General features: G+C 41.3%; 1 protein-coding gene across 1 annotated transcript; it reads right to left on the minus strand.

Annotated features, from left to right (window-relative positions):
- Window positions 1–1,716: 1,716 nt before the first annotated feature.
- On the minus strand, window positions 1,717–12,329 carry LOC115040908 (potassium channel subfamily K member 2-like). Its single transcript, XM_029498039.1, has 9 exons — window positions 12,113–12,329; window positions 10,506–10,612; window positions 10,238–10,350; window positions 9,351–9,441; window positions 8,925–9,042; window positions 8,332–8,492; window positions 6,151–6,337; window positions 5,911–6,050; window positions 1,717–4,647 (listed from the first exon to the last, which is right to left on the minus strand). Coding segments are annotated over exons 1-9 (1,257 nt in total). The 5' UTR covers window positions 12,114–12,329; the 3' UTR covers window positions 1,717–4,308.
- Window positions 12,330–14,453: the final 2,124 nt, after the last annotated feature.

A 14,453-nucleotide genomic window follows, 5' to 3' on the forward strand; every position in this document is an offset into this window, starting at 1 on the left:
ATGGAAATGCCAGCTCAAACACCTGATCATGTGTCTGACTTTCACGGTCCTGGCTCCCTGCACTCACCGCCTCCTCGTGGTTGGACATAGTTTTCTATTGCACACAGAGTGGGAGCTATTTTTAGTAATCACTGTCCCTGGGCTTTTTTTTTTATCAGCACATTTCTACCAAAGAATGGCCTCTGCATGCAAAGCACTAAGAATAGAAACCATTAGAACAGAATCAACATAAAGGCCACTGGAGGCTCAGGCCATCCGACTTACAGTGTTTTGAAATATTGATCCTCCCTCCGGGAAATAACATTCAAAGGCTGGTGCTGAACAGCGATGTCACTGTGGAGGAGGATCTTTGTCCATTAACTTAGAGTTGTGGCAAAAACAAGAGAAATAGCAGAACTTGCTTCTCTGCGAAGCTGCAGAAGAGCTTTGACAAAGAAAACTCCCCAGAGATCAACATTTAAATGCTCATTTACATTAGAACAGACTGGCATTTGGGTTATGTGCCGTAAATTATAATTGAATTGATTAACAGTAAATGGTTTTTAATGAAATTATACTTTTTTCTCTACAGAAGAGTTGCCCTGTGATGGACTGGTGAGCTGGGATTGGCCCCAGCAGGCCCAGAAACAGATAAGAGGTAGAAGATGAATGAATACTAAAAACAGGTCTATGAATCTTTTCTGTTTCTTGATTGGTTTGTTTTCAGGTGAGCTGCGTCTTCGAGGTCTGCTGGAGCAGGATCCTGAGCATGTAATCAGTCCAGGCGGTGCAGCTTCTCCCAATCCCTCATGAGACCAGACCAGAGGATTGACATTACACGTCCAGAAGGAGCAGCCTGAAGTGGTGTGAGTGGATAAATTGCTTTTGCATGTACTCTCAATTATACAGCTAGCGAGGCCTCCATGTGTGACTGGTTCACCCTGGAAACAGACTGCGGTGGTGAAATGAGCCGGTGTACTGTACATGTCGGACTGCGTGCTGTTGATTCTGGTCTGGACTTCCTGCTTTGATAACTTTACCTCACGCATCATAAGACCAGCTGCCACTGGCCAGTCACTCATCAGACCATCCAGGAAGTTTAAACTCTAATAACCAGTCAGTGATTCAGTGCCTGTGAACTGTGAGAGAGAGAGAACGTACTGATGAACGTATGAAAATCATTCACTTCAACGCTTGGCCTAATATTTACTGGCTATAATATACCAATGCGGAATTTTATTAACTATTATTTAGAATAAATGTAACGCTGATCAATTCTCTCAGTGGCATCCAATTTAAATTGAAAATACAAAATCCTGCTGGGTTGGAGGAAAAGCTTTTCCAGCTGAGCTACTTCAGACCAGTGAGGAGGCCACAGAGAAATCGTGTTGGGCTGTGGTGCCCAAAGCAAAGAAGCTGAGTAACAAAATGTGGCTTTGAAAGTCAAATTAAACTCAGTTTTTGAGATGTCTTTCATTGTTTATATACTCAACACAATTAAAAATCTGCCACATTATCATTTTACATCTCCTTACATATTGAAATGCTCCCAGGGAGGACAACACCAGGAAAGCGTGACAAGCACACTTTTCTCCAGAATTCCTTTGACTCATATTGGTTGACATTTACAGTTCAGTAATATGGTGTGTGTTGTTCTTCTGGATATTTAGCACAGAACCAACAGAAAAGTCTGAACACACTGTATGAAAACAAAAAGTGATGGAATTTAAATTTGGTTTATTTTCAAGTTATGTATCATACAAAAAAACCTTTGTTACATCGTGTTTAGAGAAGCTCTACAGGCATAACTATAAAAAAGAGTTCTTTTAGACTCAGTTTAGAAAAATATGCTGCTTTTATGGTTGCAGTCATAGAAAGCATTAATGTATCTACCAAATTATCAGAAAATGAAAAGGCGAGTTAGTTTCATTTTAGTTTTAAACACCATGTGCTTGTTTGCCAGCAAAGTGAAGAGCAAAGAGAGAAGGCAAAGTCAGAGCAACCAGCCATCACACAGTGTCGCGTCACTACTGTTCCCATTCAGTTAGTGCTGATGTGTACAGAGCCAGCTAATACTGAGCTAACAAACACAGCTACAGTGGAAGTCAAAACATGAGCATAATGCAGCCAATGAAGTGAAGAAATCCACTTCACTTCTCAAAGATACCAGAAAATCATGGCTGAAAATTATATCACATACCAGGAACTGTGGATGATTCTGTAAGTTCTGGTTCAGGTACAAGTTTTGACGTCCTGCCTTAAAAAAGGCTGCACTATTCTCTTAACTCTGGTTTTTCTTCTTACTAAATTCATTCCAACCCCCGTTGAGTAAACTCTGAGGGCCAGATAGAAATTGGTTTCAACCTCCCAGTTGATGTGGGCAGTAATCTAAGGGTTAAGGTTTCTGTGTTAAACTGTGTAAATGCCACTAATGCCACATAACATCTAAGCCTTCTGACTGGATGGACTGGTTCGCTGCAGGAGCAGCAGCATGTTGTTACACTCACAGGCTGTTAAATCAAAGTGCATTTTCAATGGCAGGCATACACATGGAAGAAAACCCTCAGTGTGTGTTTGTGGGAAAACTGGGCATTATTATTATTATCATTATTATAGCAGCTTTCGGTTGATTCCTGGATATATTACTCTAATCTGGTATTATTAAAAAGTTCACATAAGTTCAGATATATTTTTAATTGTTGACCATTTGGCTAAAATGGGCGTTGCATTTTGTATTCTTGCTAGCCACTATAGAAATGAAACAGTCAGACTTGCTACAAGCCACAAGCTTTCGTTCAAATGAAATACTTAAAATTATTATAGAAAATACCAAATCCAGGCCAGCAGAGACTTAACAAGTGATTAATGAATTCACCATCATCACCATATTTATAAGACAGGTAACTTTCCTAAGTTGAAAGCCAGATTGTTAGTTCGGAGACATATGAGTTTGGACATTTGACGGTCCACCTCACAGTGTGTTGAGCTCGGCCTAGCAGTGAAAGTAACAAGCTTAAGGCACAGGAACGGTTTGACAGCTGTCCTCACAGAGCCAGTCAGATCTGTCGGCCCTTTTAAAAGGACAGAGACCACAAGCAGCTTCTGTCTCTTCTCTGAAACTCAGAAGTAACAGTGACAAATATCAGGTGTGATGATAAAACTTTACACAAATATCTGCTGTTAAAATAAAGATTGTGCTGCCGAAGACCAACATGGCTGCCACTGAAGAGCACGGCGGTCAGACCCCAAAACTGTCAGAAGCTACTCGCCCTCCAATCTGGATCAAACTATGAGTAACTTTTTCGTTTCTCAACATCAAAGGGGAAGAAGTTTTACATAAAATAATGATATCTGGAAACAGAAACGCCGATAAAGTCATGGCTTGTGTTTTTTGTTAAAAATTATTTCTATCTACATTAAACCTGCTGACAGAACGTTTACAAACAAAACGAGAAAGCAAGATATGCAAAGAAAAAGCGTGACCATACAACAGCATCGCTTTTCAGTGTTTCAGGTTTGCAGTCACAATTATATCTATTAGCAAACTACAAACTGCTCTAGTAGGGATAATTTATCTGAGCTACTCTGTTAAACAGTTATAATGATAATTGGTAAAAAAGTTTTGAGTAAAAAATATATTTTCTGATTTCAGCCAATCCTATTGTTGCTATTAAAAACGAAGAGGTTCAGAGTCCACATGGATTTCCTGTTAGATCGACACCTTTGATATCTTCACATCCCACCATATGTGTAAACTTTAGAAACTTTAGAACTGTCGTGGACCTTTGTTTCACCTCCTGATCCTCTCTGCCTACTGTGACCTGTCAAAGAAAGAAAGAACCAAAGCTGTTGGCACGTTGGAAAGCTGTGTTGTAAAAATCTATCCGAAATTGTTAAAGCAGAGAATACTGAGGTGTTGCTAGCCAGGCACCTTATACATTCCTCTGATTTTTTTGATTTAAGTCACCAAATACTGTAATTTTATGTATATGCATATAATAACATGCACATTTTAACTGCTATGTGACGACGTTGTTATGTTACAAGATATAAGAGAGATGTTGTTGGCGGTCATCTAGGAAGTGCAGATTTGGACAACTTCATGCATTAAATGTTCTTGTTGCTCTGCATCTCGTTGGGAGAGTGGTGAATCCCAAAGAAAACGTCCCATTGGGTTGATGGGATTATGTCCCTGCCGGGTTCACAATGTTCCACATTACGACAATGGCTTGATTTGTGAATGGGAACGACTCTGGTCTCAGCACTGACGCCGTTGGTGATGACAAATGAAAAGGCGCTGGAAGGATCTTGGTGGAAAAGGTGTTCTTTCTAACTGAGGTGCTCAATGATGGCGATGTCTTCTCTCTCTGGGTCCAAACCGTTCCCAAACAAACCTCCATTTCTGGCCAGAGGTGTCGTCAAACTGTGCAGAGCGGCCTCCTTCTCGTTCTTGTCCCGGTCTTCGTTGAAATTGACTGACACGGTCCTCTTGGGCAGGGTGAGTTCAGGGGCCGGGCTGAATCCCAGATCTGATGAAAGTTTGCGTTTAATTGATGCTGCACGCTGGAACTTGTCGTAGATCTCGACGCTGACACGGCGACGAGTTTCCTTGAACTCTGCAGAGACATTGGCCGTCCACTCTGCAGCGTGAGCTCGGATCTCTCCCACCTGCAGCAAGACAGTGAGAAAGTTGTTAGAGATGAATGAGCGGACATCTAAGACTGCTTAGCAAACAACTCCTGTTTTCGTGAAAAATTTATTGTACTACTTATACAGCTTATTAAGTTGTGTAGTTACATTTCCCAAAATGGTTTAATGAGGTGAAGGCCGCTTTATTTGGTCTCCTGTCACTGTCAGTACTGTAAATATGTTTATACTGCATATACATAACATTTAAATTTTGTAATAATCAGTGTTTATTGTCCTATTTTTAAAATAAAACAAATAACAGGCACAATGTTACAGACCAGGAAATCAACTCTAGTTAATTTGCAAAGGGCAATTAAAAAAAGACTGAACCAGCCACCGACAATGTGACAAACAGCCGAACGCACCAATTAAACGTCAAAAGCAACAATATGTATATTTCTGCGTGTCTCAGCAGCAGAGATATTCATTTTGAAGCACAGAGCTCCTGGTGGACTGAAAGTACATGAATATAATAAGAGTTAACTCAGATAAATACTTCTATTTTCCAAGAACAGAATGTGCGGCCCCATGGAGGCTAATTCTGTCCGCACATCTCGGTGTAACCTAATTAAACACCTTATTATCGTCTCATCTTCAGAAAACAGCACAACCTGAGCTGGATTTTACTCGACTGCACCACATAGGATAGACGGATAAAACAGAAAGTTCAGACTCAGGTGGAGCGATGTGCCAACGTCTTTGTTTAACCTGCCTTATAGGCCTCCGTCGTGCTTCAGCTCCTCGTGAGAAGGCAACAGAGCAGTCACACAATTCAGTGTCACTTCAGACCAAAATAACTGCTGTGTGTTAAAATAATGTCAATTAATCGCCTGGCTTGTTACGAAATCATTAACCATCTAACCTGCGCACCGAACCCTGAACCTGATTCTGACGGCAGCCATTTAATCCAGTGAAAACTCATCGAGCTTCTTTCATTGAAACAAATGAAATTATTTTGACAACCTGTGTCATATCTACTTTTCAGACAGTGCTAGATAATGGCATCATCACACATTGTCCAGATGATCTCCCTCTCACTCTCTCTGGATATGCACAAAGTAATGTCCTAAGACTATGTGTGTGGATGGCAGACAGTAAATGAAATTAGAAAAGAGTCTTATCATGGAAATGAAGTTAAGCTGAGGGCAAAAGTTGAGGCCGTGAACGAGTAGATTGTGTAACCTGTGTCTGAGTGCGCTGAGGGAGACAGACAAAGAGTGGAACAAAGGTTGTGGAACAAACCTCTTCTTTCGTCCTCTTGGAGATGACCCTTAGCCAGTCTCCTATCATGCTGAGGATTGCAGCAAAGTAGGCAAGTCCCACCAGGATCCAGAACCATACAACTGGTTTATAGTAATCTAAGTACTCTATTTCTGACCCACCTGGACTCAGAGAAAAAGCTGTTGAGTTTTTCATCACCTTAATGCGACAGATTTGTAGAGAAAAGTAGAGAATGGAGAGAAATGGAAAGAACAGCTGTACCTGCAACAAAGTCTCCAAATCCGATGGTGGTCAGGGTGATGACCACAAAGTAAAGAGACTCCAGCGCAGACCAGCCCTCAATGTATTTAAAAATGGCTGCCGGGAGCGCCACAAACAGCAGACAACCAAACAGCACGAAGAGCAGAGTGGAGATAACTCGGATCTTTGTCTGGCTGATGTCCCAGTGCTGCAGGGGAGACAGAGAGAGAATGTATTTATCAAATTCTGGCAGCTGTGTGTCCTGGTTTTTGACCGTTACAGACAAGCGTGAACTTTTAGTTTTTAAGGTTTGTTTTCGATTCTGAAGAACAAAGGATGAGGAAAAACATACTGTGACCCTGAAATGACTTCAAACTACTGAACCAGAGAGAGGAGATAGTGTAAGAGTCGGAGGGTTACCAAAAATGATTGCCATCCTGTTGGGGACACGATTGTGTGCTACTAATGTCTTTGTCATCCACAAAACAGTTATTGAGCAATTTCACTAACGAAACAAAGGTCACACTCATGAAGGCGCTGGTTTGAAATGTCGGTGGGTCACCAGCCATTAAGATTTAACCTCTGGGGACAAAGAATGTTGGTTAAAAAAACAAAAAAAAATATCCATTGTTGGATGAAGTTAAATGGCAAACCAACCAGAGGCTGTCAGTCGTAACAACATTATTCTGTAGATTGGTCCTTTGGGTACAGTACAAAAGAAAAACCATCACCAGTATTCACCCAGGACAACACAACAGACTCACACAATCTGAACTGAGCATTAAGGCTTTTCCACACACACACTAACACAATGAACTTTTGTCCCCTCTCCTCAGCCGTAATCATGATATTCATTAGTGAGTCCCTCGAGTGCTCTGAGCGGCAGAAGAAGGCGATCATTCTCTATTTTACATTCTGGATTCAGATTTCTGCTTCGTCTCATTTGAGTCAGGCGAAAAAAATTATTGCGAACAAAAACTTTTAAACCTGTGTGAACTCTTTCTCTTATTTGGTTTCTACAGGGCAGCACAGGGCATAGTGGTTAGCGCTGTTGAGCCACAACAAGAAGGTCATGGGTTCGGTTCCCGGCCTTTCTGGGGCCTTTCTGTGTGGAGTTAGCATGTTCTCCCCGTGCCCGTGTGGGTTTCCGTCCAAAGACATCATGTTTGGGTTAACTGGTGACTCTGAACTGTCTGCAGGTCTGAGTGTGAGTGTGAGTGGTTGTTGGTCTCTGTCTGCCTGTCCACCTGTCCAGGGTGACCCCGCCCTCACCCACTGTGAGCTGGGATTGGCTCCAGCACCCCCCCTGACCCGGAAACGGATAAGCGGCAGAAGATGGACGAACGAATGGTGAGAAGGACGTGACATGAGACATGAAACTACAATCAACAAGAAACTGTCTCAATACTGATAAAGGTGATCTGGCTCTCGTTGCACGTTAATGAGTGTTGGAGTTTTGATTTAAATCAACCCTGATGTCCAAAAAAAAAAAAAAAACTCAGGATAGTCAGCTGGTGAATTAATCATCTAAGTGTAAATGAATGACAGATGTTTAGTTCAACATCTGTCTAAAGTGAGCAGGCACACACACAGCACAGATACTGTGCATACAAGTTAGTGGCCAAAATGATTGTCTAATTATTTCAAATTATTATTGTTTAAAGGGCAACAAATACATAAGAAGAATGACCCCAAACGTTAAAAGCAAGATGACTTTGTTGTTGTTGCAAATATTCTCATCAAGCTTTAACTCCAGCCTGGCTAACTCATCTCAAAGAAATCCTTCCAGTTATCGTTTCAAGCAACATTGTGGACACGTCTCTGAGGACACATTAGACCAGTGCAAGCCCAGTTTTTATATTAATGTGCAGAAACCTAAAGTGATACAGCACTTTTTCACCAATGTGCTGAAGCTTTTCAGACATTTTAAATATTTATACATGACTAGTTGGAAAATATTAACCAAACATCATACTATCAAGTTCCGTATATTATAATCTACGATTTGATTCATGTCACCCAGCCTTACCTCATGATTTTTTTTTTTTTTTTTTACTCTTAGACCAGTAAATGGTGCAGACCTTAAACAGATGAAGGTGTGACATAAGTATACACTAAAAGAGCTGATGTGGGTTAGGATGTTGTCAAGTGTGTAAATAATTCATGTCTGAGAAATAACTGAGTGCATTTCTCCAAACTCACCACAAACATTTTCTCCACTCTGGTGATGCCCTTGCCGAATATGGTGCCGAGCTGATCTCCCACACCAGCCAGGAGAAAACCAAACAGAGGGATTCCCAGCAGTGCATAGACAATGCAGAATATTCTTCCTCCTTCTGTGTGGGGAGAGATGTTCCCAAAACCTGCAGAGTGGACAGAAAGGAGCTGAGACAAGGAAATCTAAATCTATCACCAGTGTGGCATGAAGACTGGAACATTAAAGGATAATCTTTGTTTCACTCACCATACACATGATTCCTGACAAATACATTTTCACGACTACGGTCGTAATCCAGTATTTTATTCATGTAGCGACTGTTTTCAAAATATTTTGCAGATATTTCATGGTTTTCAGTTTTTGCTCTGGCTGGTCTGTGAACTACGGCTGAGGAGAGTGTGACGAACACCCTGACGGGCCCACAGGGATGATAATGTGAACAAGTTTGATTACATCCAGGAAGCAGCTGTAGAATCAACGACGAAAGAAACTCTTCCACTTTCCACAGCACTAAGTCATGTCACATAACTGACCACAACGGCTCCACTCGCTAAGTGTTGTTTGGTGTGTTGCTTACCGATGGTTGTAATAACAGTCCCAGCAAAGAAGAAGGCAGAGTTCAGGTCCCACAGGCTGCTGTGGTTAGTCAGCATCCCTGCAGGGTTCACTCCTGAACGAATGGCAGACACGACTTGCTGGAAGGAGAGAGGAAAAAAAAAAAAACAAAAAAAAACCCCAACAAACCCATGCTGTTAATTTTGTTACTTTTTTGCTGCTATCAATAATAATGATAATATTAATGCGAGGCACATTTGTGATGATGGGTTAAAAAAAAAAAGCTCAGAAACTGCAGAAGTTTCTACGTTTCACCGAGTTAAAGGAGCTGTCCCTGGTGCTGAAGATGCTGCAGCCACGCGAGCTCAACCACAGCTGTGTGTTTACGGGAGACAACAAGGTGACACAAACGCACACGCATTTTCGGTAAAGGTAGGAATGGTCTCACCTTAACCAGCTCCTCCAGCTGGCTCTGGTTCACACAGGAGTGTCTGGACAGGAACTCCAGTTTCTGGGACAGAATGGCCAAACGCTGGGCACTGGTGAGAGAGAAAGGTTTTTCTTTTCACCCAGGATTTATTGCTGATGTTTAGTTACAGGAATGACGAGTTTGGCCATTCTCTGCTCCATTCAGCATTTGACTTTTTCCATCCACAGATCAGCGGTATTACAGTGGGCCACAAAATGATGTTTACAGGATTCATATTCAGCCAAATGCATCAAAACACAATGGACAACCTGCCAGCCAAACGAATAAATAAACCTAAACTTATTCTCAAAACAATGAGCTTTACGATGAGGTGGAATATCCTCGAGCAGTTGAATCAATTGTCTGATCGCAGTCTGACTAAGCTGCATTCCTGTCACAATATTAAATAGATGATTTTGATTGCCTTTGTCCGGTAATTACTGAACCCCTGAACTTTATAGTTTCACACTGCAGACATGTAAACTAGTTCAAATTAACAATGAGTCTGCACCCCCATGTCAGCTTCTCCTAAATTAACTGAAGTGTAGTCACATCCAGTTGAACATGTAGCTTCATAAATAATACAGCTGGTGCCAGAGTTGTTTCATATCAGGGTGTCATCTGCATAGATGTGGAGCAAAATCCAATTCTGCAGGATTTACGCCGAAGGAAGAGAAAAACATGCTTCTCTTCATAGTAGTAAGTATTAGCCAAACAACATTTAGTAGCTTCCACGTAGATGTTAGCATAGCAAAGGGGTATAGAAAGGGAAAAAATTGCTTGTCAAAGTCAATTTGCATTACAAATGAAAAAGGTCTGCCAGGAAGCAGAACAACAGTGGCCTTGGATCTATTCAACCTGCCCACCTCTCATGAGGCTGCTCCAGGGATCTGAAGACTGCTGCTCCCATCACCAGGTACAGAACCACCAAAAGAAAGATTGCTGTCACCGTCTTCCTCTTCATCACTGTGGCAACCACCTACAACATTTCAAATGATCAGTGAATTTCTATCCACACAGGAAGTGTTCCGAAATAACCTCTGATGATGACAAAAGCCTGATTTACAGAGCGCTGTTCCCAGCATTGTGACAAAAATAATTACTTTTAAAGTTTGGACTTCTTTTCTCTCTCACCTCGCTCTCCTCCCGTGGAGTCAGTGTGATGGGCTTTGTGGAGAAGGAGAGGCGGGGCTTGGTGTTGTGAGTGGCGGATTTAGGGTCCAATAAGTCTGGAGCTGCCACTGTCAGGGGAAACAACAAAAAGAAATTCACAATGGATCGTTTTTCCCTCCACACCTGCTCCAGTCGACACGTTAAGTGTTCATCTGAAATGGCCTTCACATCTTCACTCAGCTGAAAGAATGAATCAAACATGAGTTTAGTATCCAAGCTGCAGTGTCTGGATACGTAATAATGTGTGTGTGTGTTCTTGTAGGTGCAGTTAGAGTGGTTCAATGTCTTTGTTGTATGTGAATGAGGAATGAGGAGGTGGTTTATCTGAGCTTTAGCTCATTGCATCTTATTTCAATAATTCTGTCTTCCATGTTTTCACATACAAGAAAATACTGCCCCAGAATAATGTGATTGCAAATATAAAAACTAAATACTGTCCAATCAAAAGTTTTGGATACAATTCCCACATATATCATTATGCTACACAGCCTGAGTGTAAATGTGTGTGTGCGCGTGAGATGACTGAACAGGGTGATGAATAGAGAGCAAGAGAGGAAAGAGCAACAAAGAGGAGGAGGAGGGATTGGAGGTGGAGTTTGTTCAGGGTCACTCAGACTGGGGAGGAATGAATAAAAGTGATTCACCGTTTAGGTCGAGGATGCAGCATGCGAGTGAATGGAAGACTAAAAAAAGCCCCAAACAGCTGTGGTTGTTTACTCTTTACATCTTTATCCAACTCCGAGAACATTTTATCATTAGGCATGATTACATTCTGCAAACTGCTGCATTTTCTTTGAATCATTTCAATTTCATTATTTTAGGATTTTATGCATGTCCTTTAGTTATGATTTTGCATGATCTTCTGTTGTTTGCACACAGTTCTTCTTCCCTCTGTATGTATGTAAAACAGCTTAAATTGCCTTTGTGTGTGAAATCCACTGGATAAATAAACTTGCCTTGCCTTCATGACACATTCCCCAAATAAGCTTTGGTCCACTGTATCTTTGTATTCTGTTAAATATACAATATTTAATAAGATGAAAATGAAATTATTCAGGCTCTCTGACTGATCACCATCCACACAAAGGTTTGTCCACATCATAGGACTTCACCACGAAGACCTCCTGTTAATGTGATTTCAGATATAAATGACAAATACTCTACAACTGAGTACTTTGGAAATGATGGAAAATATTAAAATATAAATATTAATAACAATGAGAGTGACAAAAGCATCCGCATATCATCAAAGCCAAGTATGAATATGCATGAAACTTTCCTCTTTAACTAAAATCTTATAAAAGAAATTACATGTTAAATATAATCTTTTAAAAATAATACGATAAAAATGCTGAACTTCAGAAATATTCCAAACTATGTCAGAGATCTGAACGATGTGGAGCTGATTTTTGGAGAAGCATCTTTCGGGTTGTATGGCAAGTTGGAATATTTTAATCTGAATAAATCTCACGGAGCATTTTGAATGTGTTAGATGAGATCACAGACTTGAACACCGCAGCCAGTTTGAAGTGTTTAAAAACTTGTTCGTGGACAGGTGGCTGACTTACTCCTTGTTGTTGCCTATCCGATGCCCTCCGCTCTCCTCTTCTCCTCATCCGACGCTCTCACTGCGTTTGGGGGAATCTTTCCTCTGCCTGTCTCCTCCCTGCGGCGCTGAAGCGAGGCAAAGATCAAGCGCTCCGTTTTTCCTCTGCAGCTGATCGGACAGAGGACGAGTCCTCCCACCGGCTCCACATGTCAGGTTGTGGGAGATTCCTGCGCTCTTCCCCTCCTGGGCTGGCTCTCTGGGTGTTGGAGCGCACCGGTGGAATATCAGAGGGAGGAGGAGGAGGAGGAGGAGGAGGAGAGGGGTGGAGATACCAGGAGGGAAGGGGTGGAGGTTCGACTGGGCTCTTTCACTGATGAGGACTGATTTGACAGCATGTTGCAGGTAAAGGCCTAATTAAGTTAAGAGTGTTTGTGTGCTGTCTGAGATGGGCCTGCTGGTTCTTAAGGTGGCTCCCAAACTCTTAAATGATGTCTTTCAACTTATCTGGATCATCATGACCAGAAGAGTTTGAGACACAGAGATTTTCATTTCGTGTGATTTATGTTGAGTTAGTTTCCAACAATGAGATCCATGAGTGCTTTACATACTAAAGACAACGTTGCTCAGGTGTGAAAGCATCTCCACAGCGAAGTGGTTTGAGGTTTTTCTCTGCTTTTGTACAAACACATTAGGACCTCCATGACGCGGCGTCCTGACTGTGAACACTAACACCAGTGTAAGTTTTCAGCCTCTTAGATTTATGTGCACTGTCCGTCTGGAACATTTCTGAATGAATGGATGGGGAACAAACATTTCCCAGTTTTTTCATTGATAAAAAAGATGACATGATTATTCTCTCCATGCACACCGCAATCAAAGACATGTTATTTGCTCAAGGAAGAGAAAAGAACGTCGACTGATTGAGTCACACAGATACATGCCTGCTTCTGTTTATTTCATTATGGAAAGCGGTGACAAACAGGAAGGTGAGTAGTTCCAATGGCAGGTGTCTGAGTGTGAGGAGATTAAACAGGCAGAAACGTACTACTACATTAACATACATTTAAAGGGTGAACATCAAAACAGATGAGGTGTCAGCTGATGGATCATCTCTAGAGAACCAGTTTGTTTCTCATCTTGTGGTTAAAACTTAAGTTTGAAACATCCCAAGGCCCAGATGAAACATTTACACAGTCCACAGTGTGACTGATGAAGGCCCCCGAGATTCAAACTGGGTTTACTCTAAGTGTTGAATAAGAGCGTGTAACTCTATTCAACCCGTTTTCTGTCTACACCTTTTTTTTTATCTACAATATAATTACTTGCTTCGAGGTCGCAGTGAATAGATTAAACATTTATCTAATACGATTGCATTTGTTGGACAGTATGGACAAACAGGAGCGATGGAGTCAGATATTTTCAGAACTTCTTACCTACCAGGAGGCTCCACGGTTTCTTTTCACGCGCATCATTTTCACCTTTCAAAATAGTGAAAGAGAAAATGTTGCTTTTTATGAGCTCACAATCCATAATGAACATGATCTGGTATCATCCATCTCTCATGCTCAATCAGTTTTTTGTTTTTCTCGCCCTCTGTCTGTCTCTGACTCTCAGACCCTGACGAGAAATTAATAGATGTTTAAATGTTCATGTTTCCACCTCATAACTCCAACATCTAGACATTAATTAGAAGCCTATTTGTAAAGCTAAAAATAAGCACTTGTGTGTTTGGGTTATGGTGGAGGTTTATTAATTTGCATGTGTAGTTTTTGTTTATTTTGGTGAATTAGTGTGTGCTCCCGAGTGTAGACACACATACAGACCAAACAACTAAATAAGATTAGTCTTGGTTTTTTCTCATGTATGTAGCATTTGCTTATCTGAATTATTCAAACTGAATGACAAATATTATATAGTATGTTTATGGGATTAATGTAAAGTCATCTATTCTGCAGTTGTTACTACATCACTTGTAAAAATGTGTAACTGCTCATCAGTGTAACTGTGTTGTTGCGCTTACTTCCACCTGCCAGCCACTGTACTGACTGTGCTGCAGAAATCCTGACTGGTGACTGAGAGCCGTGATGTAATCCTCAAGAGGTCACCTGACCCAGCAAACTGTCATCTTAGCTTTTAAAAGCAGCAAACATAAAACTTCCTATAAAACAGAGAAACGTAAACTCACGGTGTGTGTGTGTGTGTGTGTGTATGAGCACACCGTCCTATATTTTTAGTCGACAAATTGTTGAGTTCAAAATCATAAATCACTGTCAGCTAACTTTGAAGATGTTTCCATGTTTTACTCCGCACAGGGTGGTCCTCTGAGCCAACATCCTGGACAGAAATATTATTTCAATTGA

Source organism: Echeneis naucrates, chromosome 3 (assembly GCF_900963305.1).
Source record: "Echeneis naucrates chromosome 3, fEcheNa1.1, whole genome shotgun sequence".
Lineage (NCBI taxonomy): Eukaryota > Metazoa > Chordata > Actinopteri > Carangiformes > Echeneidae > Echeneis > Echeneis naucrates.

Excerpts from the sequence above, each read along its gene's own strand:
- LOC115040908 (XM_029498039.1), bottom strand. Across the intron at positions 10,351-10,505 it reads CTCCACGGGAGGAGAGCGAG|GTGGTTGCCACAGTGATGAA; the intron begins GTGAGAGAGAAA and ends GAAATGTTGTAG. Across the intron at positions 8,493-8,924 it reads GACTGTTATTACAACCATCG|GTTTTGGGAACATCTCTCCC; the intron begins GTAAGCAACACA and ends TCCACTCTGCAG.